Raw genomic sequence first — 22,500 nt, 5'->3', positions numbered from 1 at the left:
GCTTTATATCAATATTACCTTAAGATATCTTATATAGCATAACAATGTGACACATACAAATAACAATTGAAAAAATTATATACATTACGAATACATTAAAAGTCATAACAAAGTTAGTCCGAAAGCATAAATATATACCCAGGAACCTGAGTAACATTATTAAGTGGATCTTCTGGAGGAGGACTGGATCTCGTACATTCGTTCTGGTGGTTGATCCAATCGCGTCGCTGGCAAAAATCACTGCAATAAGTTTTGTTATGACAGCCTGAGCACTCCAACTCACTTTCACGGTTGCAGTTGACGCACTGCATATAAACGAAAAAAAACATTCTCGTCAAATCTTTATAAAGAAAGAATACGATAATCATCACAGAATGCATGAAATATATTGCAAAAAAAAAACGGTACAAAAATGACTCCTAATTGTAGCATATGAAAAATATATCAGTCAACTGATTGCTATTAAACTTACCTTTTTACGAATACTATTGATTGCAGGCACTGGATTAAGAGATGGCATGTTCGAAATTAATGAGTCTAACATGATGGGTTGAAGGGATTGCCCAGTGTCTTCATCTCTAACTTGAACCAAAAACCCTTCTGAAGATCTATAAGTAAAATGAACTAGTGTTAGATTTCACTGCTCTCGGGTGTTTTAATAATAATAAGAAAAGAAAAACCTTTTACATTTTTTACAAATACTTTAGAAAGCATGAGGCTAAAAACTATACATGAAAAAAGTTTTACCTATACTTTTCCAGCTCAAGATTTTGCTGAAATCGAATAGAAAACGACTTAAAATCTTATTTTTAACAAGTTATACGATTTACAATATTAAACCAAAGTTTGGAGTTCTAGGGTTTTCAATTATTATAAAACTTTATTTAATAATGTTAAATGACAGCAGAATGAACTGCTACTAACTACCTATCAAACAAATGAAATCAATTTGGAGAAGTGATATTGAATAGGCAAATAAATTTTTGGTATAAATACATACATATATACATACATACATACGTACATACATACATACATATATATATATATATATATATATATATATATATATATATATATATATATATATATATATATATATATGTGTGTGTGTGTATGTATATATATATATATATATATATATATATATATATATATATATATATATATATATATATATATATATATATATATATATATATATATATATATATATATATACATTTATATAAATATATATATATGTATATATATATATATGATAATTTTTTTGCACATTTACACGTGTTTCTTTCATATTTCAAATAAGCCATATATATTAATACATTAAAGTCTGGATTCTCTTAACGACCTCGGGATCAGAGCCCAAGGCGGAACCTCCCAAAGACTATGATATCGGACCGGCGGGGATTTGAACCCTCGCCAGGATATCTGTATGCCAGTGACCATACCACTCCTTCATGGCGGAGTGGTATGGTCACTGGCATACAGATATCCTGGCGAGGGTTCAAATCCCCGCCGGTCCGATATCATAGTCTTTGGGAGGTTCCGCCTTGGGCTTTAATCCCGACGTCGTTAAGAGAATCCAGACTTTAATGTATTAATATATATGGCTTATTTTAAATATATATATATGTGTGTGTGTGAATTAAAAATACATATATATATATATATATATATATATATATATATATATATATATATATATATATATATATATATATATATATATATATATATATATATATATATATGTATATATATTTATATATATATATATATATATATTTATATATATACATATATATATATATATATATATATATATATGTATATATATAAATTATATATATATATATATATATATATATATATATATATATATATATATATATATATATATATATATATACAGCCACCTCTTGTTATCTGGCCTCAATTAGTTTATGAAAAGTTCACCCATACACAGTAGGTCTGTCTAATGTGGATCCCAAGTGCCCATTTTTTTTTCATATGTTAACTAAACAAATTGTACTTTACCTGACATAAATAACTTTATTAACTATGCATTATTGTATTTAATAACTTCGTGGATGCATGTCATTGTAAGAAACAAACTCTCTCTCTCTCTCTCTCTCTCTCTCTCTCTCTCTCTCTCTCTCTCTCTCTCTCTCAAGTGCTATACAGTATATACATGGTGTAAAGAATTTTCTTCACTTCTTTATTTTCGTATTTTGTTCTCACTCTGACTAATATACTAGTTACCCCTGATATTTTCGCCTCCGAAATTTAAGTTTTCTTCTACCGAGACACGTGTGGACTGCTTTAACGTTGTTGACAAATACGTCATGTTTTTGTGACGTCACGACATAAAAGCGAGAAGACAAAGACCATACGCTGCGTAATGTTGGTTCTTTCCTTATATTACGTGTTTCAAGATATATTATTACACTGGTTTTGAATCTAACCTCAGCACTGCTGACTTTTAAGCAGCTTAATTTTATTTCTCAGAACCAATTCAGATCTGATTAATTTTAGGATATTTGCCATTCAAACCAGCCCCTTGCTAACTGCTCTGTTAGATCATCAGTTTTTGTATGCCAGAATAGGTAGAATTATTATTACGTACGTTCCCTTACAGTTTCAAGATTACTCTGTATTTTGTACAAAATCCTGCCTCCACCTGACTCCTTCCACAAATATAATGCCCTCACCAAAAGTCTGATATGGCACCTCAACTGAGCAAGACTCCCCTTTTGGAAGATGACCCAGGTTAACCGATTCAAAATGAGAATTGCTCCATTTGGTATCCTCCCACACCAACCAGAGGAGGACGGACAGTCCCAGTTTTGTGACGGGGAGAGATAGGACAGATGAACCTGGAAGCTTTGACAGTGGTCCCAATCAGCCAAGAAATGAGGAACACAGAGGGGTGATCCAGTCAGCTAAGGGTGTAAGCTAGCTTTAACGGCCATTGTCTGGACAAGTGTTACTCCATTAAGTTCTTGGAAGTGAGTGCATGTAACGTGGGCTCATGGTAAATGTCCCTATTCCTAGATTAGATTTAGATTCTGGCTCTTTACATAATTTGGGTTGAGTGCGTGAGATTTTTTAATGAACTTTTCCCTTGGAGACTAGTAAAGTCTCAGGTCACAGGACCACGTGTCCGACCTCATTTCAATTTAATGACAGAAATGCTTCATTTAACTGAATGGTAATTCCATTTACAATTATTAGACCTAATAAACGAATTGGTTTTCATCTCATCAAAATGTTATGTTAACCACATGTAGTTGAGATGGTGTAGGATCGAGTGTGCGTACGCAGAGATGTAGAGAGGCGTAACAAAGGAGTAGTTGTGACTGTGGTCGAGAGTTTGTGATTGAGTGTCAAGGTAAACAAAGGTGTAGTTGTGTGAGCCTCGGGAGTAGCTGTGCGAGGTAAGCTCAGAGCGCACTCTTCGAGCCGACAGCGACCAGTGTAGAGGGGAAACAGTGTTGCTCCCCTTTATTATTATGTGAAATTCTTACCTTCTCCCTTGTAAAAGGTATGCACTTGTCTTAGTTACAATTGGTGTTTTAATAACACTTGATATTGTCTATTGTGGTTATTTTTTTAAATGTATCAAATAAAGATAAGATAATTTTTCCAGTATTGAGACTGCTTTATGCTGTGCTTGCATGTGGTTGAAATTGTGGTGTGCTTGCATGTGGTTGAAATTGTGCCACCAACCGTTAGTTAAGATGTGTAATATTATTCTCAGATTTGTGAAGTTTATTCTTTGAGTTGCCAGATTAACTGTGCAGTGTAACCAGTAGGTTAGGTAAGAGTACAGTATAGCCTAGGCTACGAATTGCATGTTGTTTGACATAGGATCGCTGTCCTAAACGAAGACTTTGTATTACAGGGTACCAGTTTGGAGTACCTGTCATGTACTAGCACTTGTAGAAGTAAGAAATAAAAATACCCAGGAACCAGCCTTTCCCTTAACCTCCACTACAAATGAAGATCCATCCACAGCAAGAGTTAAGTTTAACTTTAAGTCTAGGCTTAGAGTATTAGCCTACGCCTATGTTGTACACGGTATTAGCCTATGCCAAGGTTTGGTTTGTTATAGATAGGGTAGCCAGGAATAAGTTGATTGTCCTAAATTGAATGGTAGCCTTCGAATGTAAGTCAGGACAATTGACGACGGTAAGAGTGTAAGTGAAAAGTCATGTGAAAGGCGCAGGACATTAATCTTGCAAAAAACTCGAGTCTTGGAGTAATAGTTTTTTTTTTTTCTTATTATCCTTTTGTATTTCTTTGATAGTTTTAAGTGTTTGCTTTCATTTTTTGCAGATGTTAAGATGTCCATAATAGTATTTGAATTTACATAATAAAGTAGTTAGATGAGGTTATTCATATTCATATCTTTATTCTCTTTGTTTGATTGATTGTGTGTTTGTATTGCAATTTAGTTTTGGATAGTTACACCTGATATACTGAAAGGAGTAATTTGATCTAAATAAAAGGATAAGTGAATTGGCAAATGTACTCAGTATTCATTCTCAGTGCTTCAAAGGTAAAGATCCTTATTTTAATTGGACTTTAATCCATCCATGCTCCCATTCATTGCTATTGTCCAGCATCTCATTGGGGTTGCTAGGATGAGACTGAAATAGAGCCTAATATTACGATGGCTTTAGTCCTAACAAAGTCACTTGTGGAGTTTTAAGGTCTCTGGATAGATGTAGTTTTTCTATTTCAGTGAAGGTTTATGAGCTGCATCACCAAAGTTATTGCCAGGGTGTTGTGCCCTCGAGTGTTAGTGCTCCCAACCTCCCCTGCTGATGCTTTGTTGCCTGTTGTACGGAGATATTCCCAGAACAATAAACTCCCCACTCAAAAGAAATTAAAGTAAAGACATTTAATTCTCCGTACATATAGCAGAAGAAACAATGGTAATTAAATACGATACAAAATAGATTTATACTCTACATAAATCCATTTTTTATTGTAGCTTAAAATACAGCATTGAATTTCGTCAGCTGGTCACTTATTTTAGCAGACAACATTATCTCATTCTACAAAAAAAAATATTTTTAACATTCAACAAGTACTGACTGTTTTTATTATACTTTTGCTTGATCACCTGATCTCAAGCGACCACTGTTGAGAATATACACAAATACTAATAGCAAAGAGTATTGTTTACATAATTTCTTAACTTATTCAGAAACATCTTCATAATGAATAATACATCAGCACCAATATGCTATAGCCTATCATAGTTTTCATACAGTTCGTATAGTAATTATTGGATATATGAATACGTCGTTTTCTCTCACTCACTTTCTCTATCAAAGGTGCCACAATCCATACATATAGCAGAATTAACAAAAATCTGTTTTAGTAGAGTGTCAATTGAATGCTACACACAGAATAAATTTATACCTTGCTTAAATCTATGTTCGATAATCGGGTGAGCTTAAAACACAGCATTCAATTTCGTTAGTTGATCTCACGTTTTACCTGACAACATAAAGTATATGTATTGAAATAAGTCTATAAAAAATAATGGTTTTCGATGTTAACAGCTTCATTTAAGCATTTTTTTTTTCTAATTGGATAGTTGAATCAGTAGAACTTCATAAGTTCAAAGTTGCAGCAAATGTTTTTATGTTGAACAGGTTGACATAAGTCTTTTATAGTTTATATAGGACATATCTGTTTTGATGTTCTTACTGATTCTAGAATAATTTACTGTTAATTTTTTCTCATCATTTATTCATTTCCTTACTTCCTTTCTTCGCTGAGCTGTTTTTCCCCGTTGGAGCCCTTGGCCTTATAACATCTTGCTTTTCCAACAAGGATTGTAGCTTAGCTATTAGTAACAATAATATTATCAATTTAAGATATATATTTCACCAACAACAATTACTGATTTTTTTTTGGGGGGGAGGTTGTCGTCAGCTGATCTCAAGGTGATGATAGTATCCAGAAGATGCTAACATTTAATTTCCACGGGATAGGAAGAGATCCTTGTCGTAACCCAAGAACCACATTAATTCGCAGCATTAGGTACTCAGCCCCCAGAAGAAGGTGCATTCTGCTGAGAGTAAGCCACCGAAAACTTTAAAGGAACATTTCCAAAGAAACATTTATAATATATGTATGCAAATAATAAGGTACATTTCTATTCTAATCATAAAGTTTGATACAAATAGCAATAATACCCTATCACCTTTTCTATCTTAGCGCTAATTCTGATGATTTTTATGCATAAAACAGTTGTCACCTTCAAATGAAGGTGCATGAAGGGGTGACTTACCTATTTGAAACAAAATAAATTTTTCTCTCTTTCCAAGGCTCCACTTCTAGTTAAATATACATACCAACGTTTTCGGATCATCAATACCAGACACTTATTCATTATAGATAAGTGCTTGATAACATCTGATCAATTTGAAAAAAAAAAGTGGAGATTGAAATATGATAACTTCAGATGGGAATACTATCATTCCCTTGAATGAGTTTCAAACATGTTACTTTCAGGTTTTCTTTTAACCAATAATGCAATAGTAACTTTCTTTACACAAATAATTCTGAATATATTGCTCTTCTATAATTAGAGTATTAAAAAGTGGAATATTAGTTACATCAGTTTAACACATTGAATTGCGATTGATATATAGGTTAATTAACTAATGTAATCAATTAACACACAAACACTACAATAAATAAATACAACCTGCAATCAAATATATGTAAAAAGCTAGAAAAAAGATGTATAAAAGAGAGACCCAGTGAGAATCAAGAAACACTGACAAAACGTGATTGACCAGGTGGCTGTGAAGTCAGGTCTTATACGTCCATCGTTCATGAATGCCAGAGGCAAATTTTACATATCTGCTATTACAGTAAATTTGAATTAAATACTAACTGCGTAACTGAGAAATGGTGTGGGTAATTTAGCCCTTACTGGGCAATGTAATACTTTACTATCTCAATGGGTATAGCAGTATATTGAAGGGTTGTGCCCCCTCAGTTGCCAATTTTCTGGGGTGGCCTGTGACGGCCGGTTAAAAGTCCTTCTTTGTACCTTTTCTAATATAAATCTTCCAAATATACTAGAGAAAGATAAAAGCATGGAATGCAGAGGTTACAACCCTCGCGCGAACACCTTGTAGGTGTCGTGTATTTAACAAAGGCGTGCGAAAACCACTATTCACAGGCTGTCTTCCATTTAGACAATCCCTTCATCAATGGGGAGGGCCGTGACAGGCCCTAGAGAACACAGTTGAGCTAACCCACCGACACCTACCACGCGCGCTCTCTAGGACATCCTTCTGTTTTGGACTTGCCCGCAAAGTTGATATTTTTTTGCCCAGTGTTTTTCGAAATGTTTGTCGTTAACTCAACATGACTGACGTTGCTACTTCACCTTTACCAATGTTAAGTACCATAGTTTGTTTTGACAGTTTATTGCAGAACCGGGCATTTTAGTTTTGGAAGCGATTGGCCTGCCTCGGTATCAGCAGCCATTTTGGGTTGTGTTCGCTTCGGTAAATTTTCAAGTTGTTATTGCCCATCTGGTACTCTGTCATCTAGGTTATATCACTTACGTTTTATGACCAATTTTATTATCATTATTTATTATTAGTGTTTACTATGGTATTTCTTTGTTATAGTTTTGTACTCACCTCAGGAAGGTGCTCGATTTAGACTATATCTGTTTATTTGTTACGTTGTCGTTATTCTTCGTTCTTGGTTATTACAATTACTAAGAAAAAAACAATCAATTTTATTATTTTTCTTATCATATTATTGTGTGATGTTGGTTTTTTATTATGTAACCTTGAGAGCGAGAGCATAGAGTGCTCGTTTCCTGTTCTACAGATACGAGTTACCCCTTCTCTCGTTTTCTTTATTAGCTCGAGTAAGAGAGGTGGATTTCCCGTTTTCCGTTTTTTTTACGATCACGAGTTATTCCTGCCTCCTCTTATTCTTCGAGTTGATGATATTACGTTTAATGATATACACGTTTTATTGATGTGGTTACTGTTAATATAGCTAGCACTATTAATAGGTTATGTTAGTGGATGAGTCATTAATTGGGGTCGTTTTATGCTGACACCCTTAGCTCCGCCTTGAGTTACACTCCGCTATAATGGATACTCATTGGGTGAGAACTAGTCAGATATTTGGAGTGCAACGGTGAAATCCGGCACTCAGACTCCGGCTGAGGCCTTTTGCACACAAACCTTTGTCATGTTTGATCACAATTACACTATTACGGCCCCTTTTTTCATCGAATCTCCGGCTTCACTGGAGATAACACAGACATTCAGAATTGAGGTTAATGTTATCGTACCGCTGACGGCCACGATATCACGATGACGGGCCTTTGTCACCGGATCTCCAGTACAAACAGAGATCAATCAGACGTTCAGAACCGGAGTTAACAATGTGAGACCGATGAAGTTTATAGTTTCATGTTACGTGGTTACTGGTTATTAATATAATTTCTTAATATATTAAGGTGTTAGCTACTACCATACTCACACATAATTAAGATTTAATTGTTTTCTGTGGATTCATATGTCACTGACCAGAATCTCAAGGAACATCCAGACTTATGTCTTCTTTCTTTTATAGAAAGTCCGCTGTGCTGCCAAGGGCTGCTCCGCTGCCTTTACTGATCCCATGGGCCATGATCTATGCTGGTCCCATGCCCATTGCGCCATATCCTTCTCTCGGGAGTCATGCAGGCTCTGCTATGAGCTGTCATCCCTACTCCTGAGCGAGGAGGTAAGTTGGTTCTAGTTTGTTCCTGTTAATATCCTTTGCGAGGAATTAATTGGTCTTCATATATTTACATCGGTTTTTGCTTCATTATTAATCCCCTCTCCTCTTTCAGGCTGATGATGAATCTCTCCGGGAGGCAAGAGCTACTCTCCGTCCTTGGGTGTCAGGTTTTGGAAGGAATGCGCCGTCTGGCGCACCCTATCTCCTTGATGGAGACATGGCTTCTCGCCTATTCCCAGGCTCTACTACTGCAGCAGTTCCACCGGAGAAAGCGGCCCCATTAATTAAGGCGGTTAGAGCAACCATTCTAACGGAGGAGGAGGTTTTAGTGACGGAGGACGAGCCCTTTCTAGATCTAGACGACGAACCCATGGATGAGCAGGTAGGTGGGGATGAGTTGGTGGACCCCCTTTCACCCCACACTCCTTCCTCTACTGCTTCCTTTCACGGCTTTGATAAACCTACGGCTTCTCCTCGAGGTCCCTCCGTTCCTGTACGACCCAAGGTGAAGCCACTACGTACCTTTAAGCCTTCAGCTTTGCCATTATCAGTGTCACCGGTCCCGGGACCCTCAAAGGATCCTGATGTTCATATTACTGTACCTAAAACCGTGACTCCTAAAAAGTCGAAGTCCGCTAAGTCCAGGGCTTCGTTAGCGGATCGGGCTCGGGAGCCCGCTTTATCCGCCACCATGGTCAGGGATATTGTGAAAGAGCAGATACAACAGCATCTACAACAACAGTCTAGGACAGACCAAGGAGCTATGACGGAGCTCAAAGATATGGTGGCGAGTCTGATCCGTTCCGGAACTCAGATGCCTCCTCCTTCAGCCCCAGACGCATCGAAGTTACCCCCCCTAGATAAAAACAACCCTTGGAGGTTTGCCTTACATGCTCCATATATAGATGGTGCCATAACTCTGGAGGGCATAGGCACCCGCCCTCTAGAGGACCTAGAATTTTACCCTCCGGGACTAGAATTCCCGATTGAAAGAACATGCCTTGGTTAGGTTAGACAAGGTACCGAAGGAAACGGTAATATTTCCTAAAGAGCAGGGCCAAGCTCTCTGGGCCAGGACGTTGTCGGACTGGGGGTGCACTAATTCCAAGCTCACCCCACACAAAGGAGCCTACACCTTATTTACAGCTTCTCCAGTTATTACCTTGCCTAATACAGATAAAGTGGCAGGTCTTACTTTTCAAGCTATCAAAGAAGGTTCTGCCATGTCGGCTCTTAAAGAGACGGACCCCACCTCCATGCTCATCCCGAGTACCGTTACTATCTGGGATGATGCCCCCTCTACTTTCACAGCAGGAAAGTTAGACCCAGACTGTGCCTCTAATCTGTTTTCCGAGAAGATTCCCAAATTACCAGAAAATCTTCTCAAGACTGAGTTTGAGGCACGGAATAGGTTAGCTAGGTCTCTCCGCTCCATTACCTCCGTGGAGTCTCTAGCCTCGCTTTATCCGACCGAGACCTTGTTCCGGGTATTCACAAAGAACCTGTCTCTGTCCTTCCAAATCGACTTACACGAGTTTTGTTCGGCTCGGGTTAGTTGCAGGAAACACGTTCTATCTGAGGCCTCGATCAGGCATGAACCGAACAGACTGATAGCTTCCCCCTGCTGGGGTAAGAACCTTTTTCCTCAGGAGGAGGTGAACAAGGTACTACAAGACGCTGCGAGAGCAAACCAAAATTTGCAAGCGAGGTGGGGCCTCACTACCAAAAGGAGGGTTGAGGTTCAAAAGCAAACCTTCTTCAGGAAGAAACAGAGGTTTGCCCCTTACAAGACGAGCCGAGGTCACTACCATCAATCGTCGGTTACCCACTCGTCTTCACAGGCTCCCGCGGCTTCGTCGACTCTACAACCGAAGCACCCTCAACAGGTGGTCTACCTCACTGCTCCCCCAGGTACCCAACCCAACCCCGTTTGGATGCCCTCACCCGCATACAACCCTAGCTAAGAACCCTCAGGTCCCTTTTGTGGACACCAGAGAGGTAGCTACAGGGCTAGAGGACAGTTCCGTCAACGAGGCAGACCTAGGACAAGGGATTCTCGAGGAGGGAAGGGACCTAGATTCACTCCCTCGCAATGATATAGTCCCGGTAGGGGGGAGACTTTACCACTTTCGAGACCATTGGACCTTCAGTCCATGGGCTCACAGCAAAGTCTCCAAAGGCTTGGGGTGGAAATGGTCACAAGGTTCTCCTCCACCAGTGGCCTTCTTCCAGAAACCCACTACCATTCTGAGAGAGTACACCACCGAGTTACTAAAGAAAAAAGCAATCAAACGGGTTCGATCGCTGAAGTTCCAAGGCCGCCTGTTCACAGTTCCGAAGAAAGGCTCGTCGGCATTGAGAGTGGTCCTGGACTTGTCAAAGCTAAATTCTTACATCCTCTGCGACAGGTTCCAGATGTTGACCATCTCTCAGGTACGGACCCTGCTTCCCCGTGGGGCCGTCACCACCTCTATCGATCTTACCGACGCCTATTATCACGTACCAATAGCTCGAAACTTCTCTCCTTACCTAGGTTTCCGTCTAGGCAGGAAAGCCTTTGCGTTCAAAGTCATGCCCTTCGGCCTCAACATTGCACCCAGGATATTCACGAAACTGGGAGAGACAGTCTTAGAACAACTCAGGAACCAAGGGATTCAGATCATTGCTTATCTGGACGATTGGCTCATTTGGGCTCGGTCAGCCCTGGAATGCAACAGAGCTACGAAGTAAGTACTTCGTTTTCTAGCCAACCTGGGATTTCGGGTCAATCTCCAAAAATCCCGCCTACTACCATCAGACCGCTTCGAATGGTTAGGCATACAGTGGGACCTTGCACGGCACAAGCTGGCTCTACCTCCCAAAAAGGTAAGAGAAATAGCTTCCAAGATCAAGAATTTTCTCAAACACAAACAGGTGTCCAGAAGAGCCTTAGAAAGAATCCTCGGCCTTCTTCAATTTGCTTCAGTAACAGATCGACTATTGAAAGCCAAACTCAAAGACATCAATCGAGTTTGGAGAAAGAGAGCCACAGTACCTTTAAGAGACAAGGTCTCGAAGATCCCCTCTGTCTTGAAAATGAGACTACAGCCATGGTCCGAACCGAAGAACCTCTCCAAATCGGTTCCTCTTCAATTCCCACCCCCATAAGTGACAATTCATACAGACGCGTCTCTGAGTGGATGGGGGGGTTACTACGAACGTCAGATGTTTCAGGGCTCTTGGTCACCCGCCATGAAACACTTCCATATCAATGTTCTCGAAGCCATAGCAGTGTTCTTGACCCTGAAGAGACTCTCTCCTCCGAGGTCGACCCACATCAGAGTAGTGTCAGACAGCACAGCCGTAGTACACTGCATCAACAGAGGAGGATCCAAGTCGCCCAACCTGAATCAGATCCTGGTCACTATCTTCGCCTTGGCAACAGGAAAGAACTGGTTCCTGTCAGCAACCCACCTACCGGGAGTCCAGAATGTGATAGCGGACTCACTATCCAGGACGAAACCACTGGAATCAGAATGGTCTCTGAACATAATTTCATTCCGGTGGATACTCAGGCTGGTTCCGGGCCTTTAGGTAGATCTATTCGCAACTCAGATGAATCACAAACTTCCGTGTTATGTGACACCAAACATGGACCCTCAGGCTTATGCCATAGACGCATTAACCCTGGATTGGAACCATTGGAGGAAGATTTACCTATTTCCACCAGTGAATCTTCTAATGAAAGTATTGCACAAACTACGCTCCTTCCGGGGGGCAGTGGCCTTAGTAGCACCTCACTGGCCAAAGAGCAGTTGGTTTCCTCTCCTCCTCGAGTTGAAACTCCGACCCTTCCGGATTCCATTCCCCAAACTAACCCAAGTAATCCAAACACAGACTGTGTCAGATTCCTCATGGATAGCCAAAACCCTAACTTTGTGGACTTCATGAAGTTTGCAGCTCATAAAGACGCAAACATTGACTCGGAAAACGTTCTCTTCATCGAAGCGGACAAAGGGACTCGACAATTCGTCAATATGATTCGGCTGTTAAGAAATTAGCAGATTTCCTAAAGAATTCAGACCACACTCGTATGACTCCGAATTTAGCCATCTCGTTTTTTAGGTTCCTATTTGACAAGGGCTTGGCAGCTAGCACTATAACTACCATCAAGTCAGCTTTGAAGAAGATCTTCCTTGTTGGGTTTAACATTAACCTGGCGGATTTCTATTTCTCATCTATTCCAAAAGCATGTGCTAGGCTTCGGCCTTTGGATCGGCCACAAAAAGTCTCTTGGTCTCTGAACAATGTCCTCAAACTTGCGTCAGACACGGACAATGAGACCTGCTCTTATATCACTCTGCTTAGGAAGACTATTTCTAACAGCTATGGCCTCAGGTGCTAGAATCTCAGAACTAGCAGCTCTCTCACGTAACCCGGAAAACATAGATTTCCTCCCTACAGGCGAAGTACTGCTTTCCCCAGACAGAGCTTTCCTAGCTAAAAATGAGGACCCGCAAAATAGGTGGTCCCCTTGGAAGATTATCTCTCTTCCCCAGGATCCTTCGCTGTGTCCAGTCACTACTCTCAGGACCTTTTTAGCTAGATCTGCCACTCGCTCGTCTGGCCCCTTATTTATCAGGGAACAAGGGAGTACTATGACCATTCAAGGTATCAGACAACAAATCCTCTACTTCATTAAACATGCTAACCCGGAATCCTTTCCCCATGCTCACGATATACGTTCAATAGCTACCTCCATCAATTACTTCCAGAACATGGACTTTGATGACCTTAAAAAATATACGGGTTGGAAATCTCCTATAGTTTACAAACGCCACTATCTAAAGAACTTACAGGCCCTTAAATACCCTACGGTTGCAGCGGGGAGTCTTATCTCTCCCCATTAAACTCTGATTATTTCTTTATTCCATCTCTTCTCTCCTCCCTCCTAACCACCTCTCACACCACGTTGCCACTCTCCTGGGTGGTTCGTTAGCCCTAAGTTATTTACCATGTTTAATTGCTATGATTTAACTGTTATTGTAATTACCATTCCTTTAATGTTTAGATATGCTTAGACATGTAAGATTGATACCTTTTGCGACTGGACACTCAGGTGATTCCTTGTCTTCATATTATTTTAGCCTTACGTCCCCTATGCCTATGGCTAGTTTGTGATTTTATGTTTACTTACAGTATTATATTATTGGCTTACATGGTGTTTGTTTTCTCCTTATTATGTTATTATTGTATTGGGCTTGGAAGGCATTCTCTGGTACATTTTCACCGGCCGTCACAGGCCACCCCAGAAAAGGGATTTTGACGAAGGAAAAATCTATTTCTGGGAAGAGGCCTGTGACGCCCGGTGAAACCCTTCCCGGTTATTTGGTACGGACCCACCCCCTTTTTTCCTTGCCAAGCCATATGTTCTTGTAGAAGGATGTCCTAGAGAGCGCGCGTGGTAGGTGTCGGTGGGGTAGCTCAACTGTGTTCTCTAGGGCCTGTCACGGCCCTCCCCATTGATGAAGGGATTATCTAAATGGAAGACAGCCTGTGAATAGTGGTTTTCGCACGCCTTTGTTAAATACACGACACCTACAAGGTGTTCGCGCGAGGGTTGTAACCTCTGCATTCCATGCTTTTATCTTTCTCTAGTATATTTGGAAGATTTATATTAGAAAAGGTACAAAGAAGGACTTTTCACCGGCCGTCACAGGCCTCTTCCCAGAAATAGATTTTTCCTTCGTCAAAATCCCTTAATTACTGTTACATATATCTATGATAACTGCTGCTATAGTTCACAAAGGTTTCAGATGATGCAAGGGGTGCGAATACCTCGATACATAAATCCTATCCAATATGTAGTGTGATACAGCCACAGACTATGCAGGTGAAGATGAGTCACAGTGTGTGTACAGTCACCTGATAGGGCAAGATGGCAGTAACCCACACATTTTCTTTGTCTTCTCGCTTGGAGCCTGGACTAAGTTGGCATACTGGGTTATGTGGGTCACACAAAATAATGGTTAACCATAGGTGGTGTGCAGGAAATGTGCATAAGAAATTCCACTAGCGCATGTTACTGAGAAGTTTCTACAAACATCTTTATAGCCTAAGGTGACTGCTCAGCTTGGTAGGTTTGTGTGCAATAAGACTTAGTTTAGAGAATTATAATAAGACAAACAAAATACAGTACATTGGATCGGCAGTACTTTGCATGCCTTTCTGACTTGGGACATGGGTCAACATAAAAAAAAAAAAATTACATGATTTGTTATTTCCTACACCACACTTTAAAAATTATATGTTTTAGATTACTACAAGATAGAACTAGAGTAAGAGTGGAAATCGTAGAGAGAATTGGGTAGCAGTTATAGAAAAATGACACAAAGAATTCCTCTGATTTGAAATATTCTCCGAAAAAAATGTAAGGTTGAACATTAATTGCAAATATTTGTATTTGTAGCAAACTGTTCCCTTAATACTGCTCATAATCTAATAATCTCATATCAAAATAGTTAAATTCTGTTTTCACAAGGAAAGAGAGAATAGCTAGTATCGTATGATTTGACAGATAGTATGACTGTGAGTTTCTAGCTTCACGAATGCAAAATGAACCTTCCTTCTAGTGAGAAGCAACTGAGTTTAGGATGAGCAAAGTCAATTGTTAATTTATTGATTTGCAACTAGTCTTCTTACGTTTTCATATGTTACCTTTAATTACAAGTGTATACAGTAAATACAACGCGCTATCCTAGCTAACATGTAAGGGCAAAGGGGAGAGAACTAAAATATATTCAAATGAGCGAGAGAATGGTAAAACACAAAAAGATAATAAATTATGGAAAAACAGAGAGGGGAGAAACGTAGCTTCCATACTAGGTAATACTGAAGAAAACAGCCCCCAACCCCAATAAAAATTGGGAAGAACTTTAGATGGGTGCTAAATGAAGTTTTTCAAAGCAAAGTGTCATCTGGAACTCATTGTTACTCTTAAAAGCTAGCTCTACACACAGTCCGGAGGCCTATGTTCAGTGGTACTGACCAACCTGCTCCTTGCTCTTCTATCGCTTCTTTGGGAGTTGAGTCTTTAGCTAAAGTTGCTTTCTCCAGGGTCTCACTTGAAGTTGTCATTTTGGGTCTTAGCACTCTAAAAGGATAATTTTGATGAGAAGCTGATTTTATTCATCTCTTTCAGTGCAGACTTGGATTAAGAGCCCTGGTGTACTGATTCTACACCTCTGAGAGGGGTAGGGTCAGTTATCATGGTTGAGTACTCCCGGAACAAAGTCATCCTTCTTCAAGTGGATTTTATGTTCTTGTAGTAATGGCACCTCTTCCTAATGATCCAGAGGGCAATCGTCGGTCCTTGCATTCATGAGATTTCTTGACAGTCTCTTTTTAAAAGGTAGTGCTGATGCAGGGTAGCTCCTGGGGCTCTGTGGAGATTTTGTTTATGTGTATGATGAAAGGGCAAGCTGCACAGCTCACCCATTGAGGAGTCTGGCTAAAATGAAGGGAAATGGGACTTATCCTCCCTCAAATAACAAAGAGTGGCTTACTATTGATCACCTTCACTACTAAGGTCAACAGTTGCAAGTGTCACAACTGCCTCTAGAAGGTCACCATAATGAAACGGGACTTAACAAGGACTACCAGTCATTCATAAAATAAAAAATTGATCACTATCAATAACTGTACTTCATACAGCAAAATTACACTTGTCTATGGACTGTAGAAGTTCACACTAGCTTTTTTGACACAGGTTCACTGCAACATTTATCTAGAGAGAACTTGTTAATGAACTTAATTTACCCGTTGTGATTACGCTAAATTGTCTGTGTCTGTCTTTGATTGGGAAGTCAAACATCTGTATTGTGATGTAATTAAAGTTCAGATTCGCCTTGGTCGTACTCATGTGACAGTTCGAGCCATTGCCCAAGGCGATGCCAACTGGGCTTGCTGCAGTTGCCAATATGTTAAAATCCCATAGTACTGATATAACAATACTGGTGATGCCATTGTAACTGATATTATGCTGATAATTGACATGGATGAATACACCAACTTTGTTGGTCATCAGCACAAATGTACAAATATACATTTGATTTCTTGTAGTGCAGGGTCAATAATCTTTGGACCTTTAGCTAAATTGGGCTACTCATACCTTAGATCATATCATTCTATTCATGTCTACCACACTGTGTATTCCAATATAGTTGCTACTCGGGAAACAGGTTTTAACGAGAATTACAACTTATGGAAATTAGATGCGGTAGGAATTGTACCAGAGAGACTGTTCTGAGGATAAGCTAATGTTAGAGAGATTTTCTTACAGTAGTCAGTAGATTTGCCCTTTAAATCTAATTCTCTACACCCATCTTTATACTATTGTATGACATATGGACAATTTGTGTCCCTTAGAAGAGTCATTGTTAACAATCTAATAATACTTGTTTTTTTTTTTTCAAACTACCTTACTCGGAATTTTATAGAATGGATGAGTGATCAGCCACATTGCCATTATCTTCCATATCTTGGTGTATGTAAGGAATTTAGTATTATGCAATGCATTTAACGCATCCAGTTGTGAATCATTTGATGCATTGTCTTTGGACTCTTGTCTACTCTCTGGTCCGTCACTAACGAGCAAAGTTTGGGATTACCTAATTGATTTCAGAATCAACCCTTATGCTGTTATAGCAGAAATATCAAAAGTGTTTCTTAGAATTAGAATTTATTAAGATTGCGTGGATTACACTAAGTTTCCTTTGTTTAAAGGTTCAACCCTGCAGGAGGTACTTACTTATCATTCTAAAGTACTTCTGTGAAGTAATATGCAGCCTTTTTCTGTTGTAATGTATTGTTTATCATCAGCAAACACAATGAACTTTTGGCTAAACATCGTGTACCACATTTTCATGTAAATAATTTTTTACATACTTATGAAAATATGGAACAGTTGTTTGAAGAATATCAAGTGATAAACGAAATATTGCCGGGGATAGTATGTTCTTGGAGTCCAAACACGATATTGTATATGATTTACTTTCAGTTAATGCTAGTTTTCAGATTAATCAATATCTTGAACAATCTGATGGATTTTATACTTTAGAATTTGTCTCTCATATAATCATTCCGGCTGAAATTTTCATTCAGAATTTACGGAGTTTTAATTCTACCAGGGACACTCTTGATATTGAAATATGTAGTGAATTTGATAACTGGTCTAAAGAAATTTCTATAGTTTAAACAGTGGTTTCTTCTCTTTGTCATTGTAAATTACCTTGCAAGTGTAAATTGCTAACACTTTCAGATGGGTTTGCTACCTTTTCAGTTTATACGAAATCTCAGAAACCATTTCTCATATTGTCAAATTTTAGAGTAGCATCGGTCAATGAATTTTATATGGCAAAGTTAAAACTCACAACCTTGGCTCTAATCAGTCAATTTCCTTCCCCCATTAATAGGAAATATTATGCATTTCGGGGAGTTTGAGGCATTGTATTTTGCAAATATCCTTTCAATCAAAAGATTAATTGCTCTCTCTCTCTCTCTCTCTCTCTCTCTCTCTCTCTCTCTCTCTCTCTCTCTCTCTCTCTCTCTCTCTCTCTCATCGCAATTTGTTGAGTATTGAAATGTTCTCAGGCACATATTAGTATTCCAATTTTTCAACTGTGCAATGTTGAATGAAATGGGCCAACGACCTACATGCTTGAACAGTACTTTGAGTGTTTCTGAAATGTTTTTATGTACACACACACATATACATATATATATATATATATATACACATATATATATATATATATATATATATATATATATATATATATATATATATATATATATATATATTCCTCTCACAGACCGTATGATCGTGTTTCTAACACCTTGGGCATGACAGTGCGAACTGCCCAGTCACTTGTGCAACATAGTAAAACTAACGGTGAGATTACCACACCTACTTCTTCGTGTCATTTTTATAATTTTACTATTGGAGCCATCTGCCGTTAGGTGCATGGTGTCTCTTCTACCAAACAAGCCATTACCATTAATATATTGGCAGAAGACGACATCACCCCTAAAGAAATGTCCCAGACGGCAGTGTGGCGACTCCTACATAGCAGGGGTTTTGCTATAAAACATCACAGCAGAAAATGTATTTAAGGAAAGAATCTGTTGATATCACATACAGGCGTATTAAGGATTTGCAAGAACTCAAGGAATATCGGAGAGGAGGACAGGTGATTCAAGTCGATGGGGAGTGGGTCAATGTAAAACAGGTAGCCACCAGTTCCTTGTATTGTACAGTTGCTAGGTGCCACCTGGAGAAGGAGAATATTTTGTGGTTGTGAGAGCTGGCACCGAAAAGGGTTAATTTTTAAGCATTTTTGTGCTACCCAGCCAAAAAAAGGGGGTAACTACCATGGTGAAATAGACAGCAAGAATTATATCCATTAGTTACAGTCGCAGCTACCAATGCTAGCAAAGCTATCTTTCTTTTTTTTTCTTTTAATTCCTCCCTACCACACTCAGCTAATGTAAAAAAAAAAGTTTCTCCCTACCTCCACTACCAGCAGCAAGAAAGCAGATCTTGTCAAGTGGTTGGATTACCACCAAATACCATACCCAACCTATACCACTTGACCTGAACTACTGCTTTTGTGCAAGCAGAATCGTCCAGAACCACAGTACAAAGTAGACAATATGATACGGGAATGAGGTCATGAGGTTGTTCGGCTGCCCCTTGCACACTCCAAGCTAAATACTATAGAACAAATTTGGGAGTATATGGTCACATTCGCTCCTCGCTATAAAGGTTTACCAGGGCAGCCCTAAATGCCAGACTTGAAGAAGCATAGTTCTGTGCACCAAGAGAGATGTGGGCAATGGCAATAAGACGCTCAAGAATATTCAAGGATGAGTATTGGTCCTCTGATAATGTACATGTAACTGTTGGTCCAGTTATCAGCGATGTAGAGAGTGACAACAAAGATGATCTATTCCTAAAATACTGATAACAGTAATGAAGATTGATAAATGGAAATATTTGTTCCCTCAATTATTTGAGTGTCCTATTGTTAAACCAATAATTTATATCAATATTATTCACTACGCTGGTAAGCAGCTGATCAGTCAGGACTGCCAATAGTAGATATTGAAAAATATGAATGAAATGTGAAAGAAAAAACGCCCTCACTTGCTATTACTACTATTCCACCAGCCGCTCCTGGTCTGATAGATGTATTTAGTTGTGGCTGCAAAGCAGAAGGCAAAGACTGTAGTTATACAACTTGTTCTTGCCACAAAATTAAAATATCTTGCAGGGTGTACTGTGTGTGTGGAAGTGGGGATGGTTGTTATAGCCTTTTTCTGATGAAACTAGTTCAGCTGGAAGAAACCGATGGTTCTGATATCTCTGATATCGATGATAATTAGTTAAAACAAATAATTTTCTTGAATTTCGTCTTGCTTGTAAGACGCTTTAGCATGTCTCTCTAGGCCTTTTTTCTATCTATGGATATATTAGCAATGTTCATGAATCATACTAACTACATATGTAATTGGGGTGCAATTTTGGCCTTGCAAAGTACTTTATTACCTTAAAATTGTTAATATAGCTTACAGTAGCGGTATATTTTATATATTCATATGTAGTATAGCCTATTGAGTAATTTTTCAGTTTTATAGTGTGAGATCAGTTTTGTTTTTAATCAATTGAAATCAATTATACATAAATAATTTGTCATTAAAATTCTAGAAATGCTAGATACAATATATTCAATACTTTCATCCTCAGCCTTGACCTCAAAAACATGATGTAAGACATCATTATCTTAGGCTCGGATCCAGAGTTATTGAGAAGTTTATTCCCCAATGGCAGACTTTTTTTGTCTTATAACAAAACTTGGTCAAGGTTATCATTTTGGCAACCTCTCTAAAATATCAAGAAAATACCAAGGAATACACAGAAATCTTGTACTTTCGAAGATTCATAAGTTCACTAATATGGGATTTATTAGGTATATTTGCCATAGCCATTTTGTCATATATTCGTTGATCAATCCTTATGAATATTTTGGAAATACATATAGTACAATAGCCTATAGCACATGCCTTTTTGGGTTGTCCCCTTTCACTATTTTCAATCAATATTCCTTAAGCCTCTTTAGATGCAGTACGTTTCTGTCAAGTTTTGGGGTTTCTCTCTATTCCTAGCAACCAAAAGATGACAAGCAGATGACTTGGGAGATCGTGATATTTGTATCTTAGTGACGTGGTCTAGGCTTGCAATATTGTAATATATCTATCTTAGTGAGGTGGTTCAGACTTTATATCCATGGAACTACACCAATGGCCCTTGAAGCAGGCTTTTCTTACAACCCACCCAATTAGATTATCTTTTATGAAAAAATGCGACATCCAAATAATTCATTTGGGAGATTTACGTTCTTAATTTTCAAGTTCAAGTTGAACCATACAGATTCTTCCCCTCTTTTGATACCGTGGGAACAGGATTGCTATGAGGCCCTCTAATAATGAAAGATAAACCAAAAGTCACAGAAAACGAATTTCCTTTGATTCCAAATAAAAATTTAAAAATAAAAATGGTTGACGTCAAGACATTCTGATCAGACGAAGGACACCAAATAAGAAATTGAAATTAGCATGAATTGGATGTTGAAATTGATCACAGAATTACTTATCCTTATTACATCAAACTCTAAATGGAAGGCAGCACAACCATCTCCGTACAGGGTTGTAGAATCCTATGGGAAACATTCATTCTTGGCAATCTGATGGACGGCAGTTCGAGACCTACACGAGCTAGATGGTCTGCAACCTCACCAATCTTGTGACCTAGGGATCGGGGTTTGGGTAGGCCTATAGGTCTACCTGCTAAGTCATCAGCTGCCATTGTCATACGAGATTAGATTTAACCCTGTTATTTTGCGCAAGTTAGCAAGAAGAGGAGCTTTTAGCACTTGTTGGAGAATTGGTAATGTTACTCCTCTATGTAAAAGTGTTTGTGGTAGCTCAAGTCCCACTGATTACCGCCCAATTTCCATAACTCCCATATTATCTATAGTTTTTGAACGTCTTCTGGCAAAACGTCTTAATAGGTTTGCTGAAGGTAATCACCTACTCCCTAGTTTGCAATTTGGTTTTCGTAAAGGCCTTGGAGCATATGATGACCTTCTTACAATCTCCAATACTGTACAGAAATCCCTTGATTGTGGTCAGGAAGTTCGTATCATTGACCTTGATTTCAGTGCTGCCTTTGACCGTGTTAATCATGAGACCCTTGTTTTCAAACTGAAACAGTTGGGAGTGGGTGGGTCGTTTCTTAGCATTATTATTGATTTTTTAAGTAATAGATCTCAAAGAGTTGTTGTTGATGGGCACCATAGTGAGTATAGGAATGTGATATCTGGTGTTCCACAGGGTAGTGTTCTTGGTCCATTACTTTTCATACTATATACACATGACATGTGGTTTGGCCTAGAAAACAAGCTTGTTGCATATGCAGATGATGCTACTCTCTTTGCATCAATTCTATCGCCTGAATGTAGATCTGGGGTTGGTGAATCCCTTAATAGAGATTTAGCTAAAATTATGGTGCAAATTATGGGGTATGAAGTTGAATCCTAACAAAACTCAAAGTATGATTGTAAGTAGGTCAAGGACGGTGGCTCCTCAACATCCGGATCTCAGTATTGATAA

At 38.7% G+C, this 22,500-nt stretch overlaps 1 protein-coding gene across 1 annotated transcript in view; it reads right to left on the bottom strand.

Moving 5' to 3' along the window:
• Deaf1 (deformed epidermal autoregulatory factor 1) overlaps window positions 1–22,500 on the bottom strand; it is a 451,852-nt gene that overhangs the window by 432 nt on the left and 428,920 nt on the right. The window contains exons 8-9 of the mRNA XM_068345007.1: window positions 473–608; window positions 1–305 (exon numbers count right to left, since the gene is read on the bottom strand). The exon at window positions 1–305 is cut by the window's left edge and continues 432 nt beyond it. Coding sequence (XP_068201108.1) covers window positions 114–305; window positions 473–608 — 328 coding nt within the window. The 3' untranslated portion in view covers window positions 1–113. The remainder of the gene's footprint in view (window positions 306–472; window positions 609–22,500) is intronic.

This window comes from Palaemon carinicauda, chromosome 21 (genome assembly GCF_036898095.1).
Source record: "Palaemon carinicauda isolate YSFRI2023 chromosome 21, ASM3689809v2, whole genome shotgun sequence".
Taxonomy (NCBI): domain Eukaryota; kingdom Metazoa; phylum Arthropoda; class Malacostraca; order Decapoda; family Palaemonidae; genus Palaemon; species Palaemon carinicauda.
This window is presented reverse-complemented; position numbering and strand designations above follow the sequence as displayed.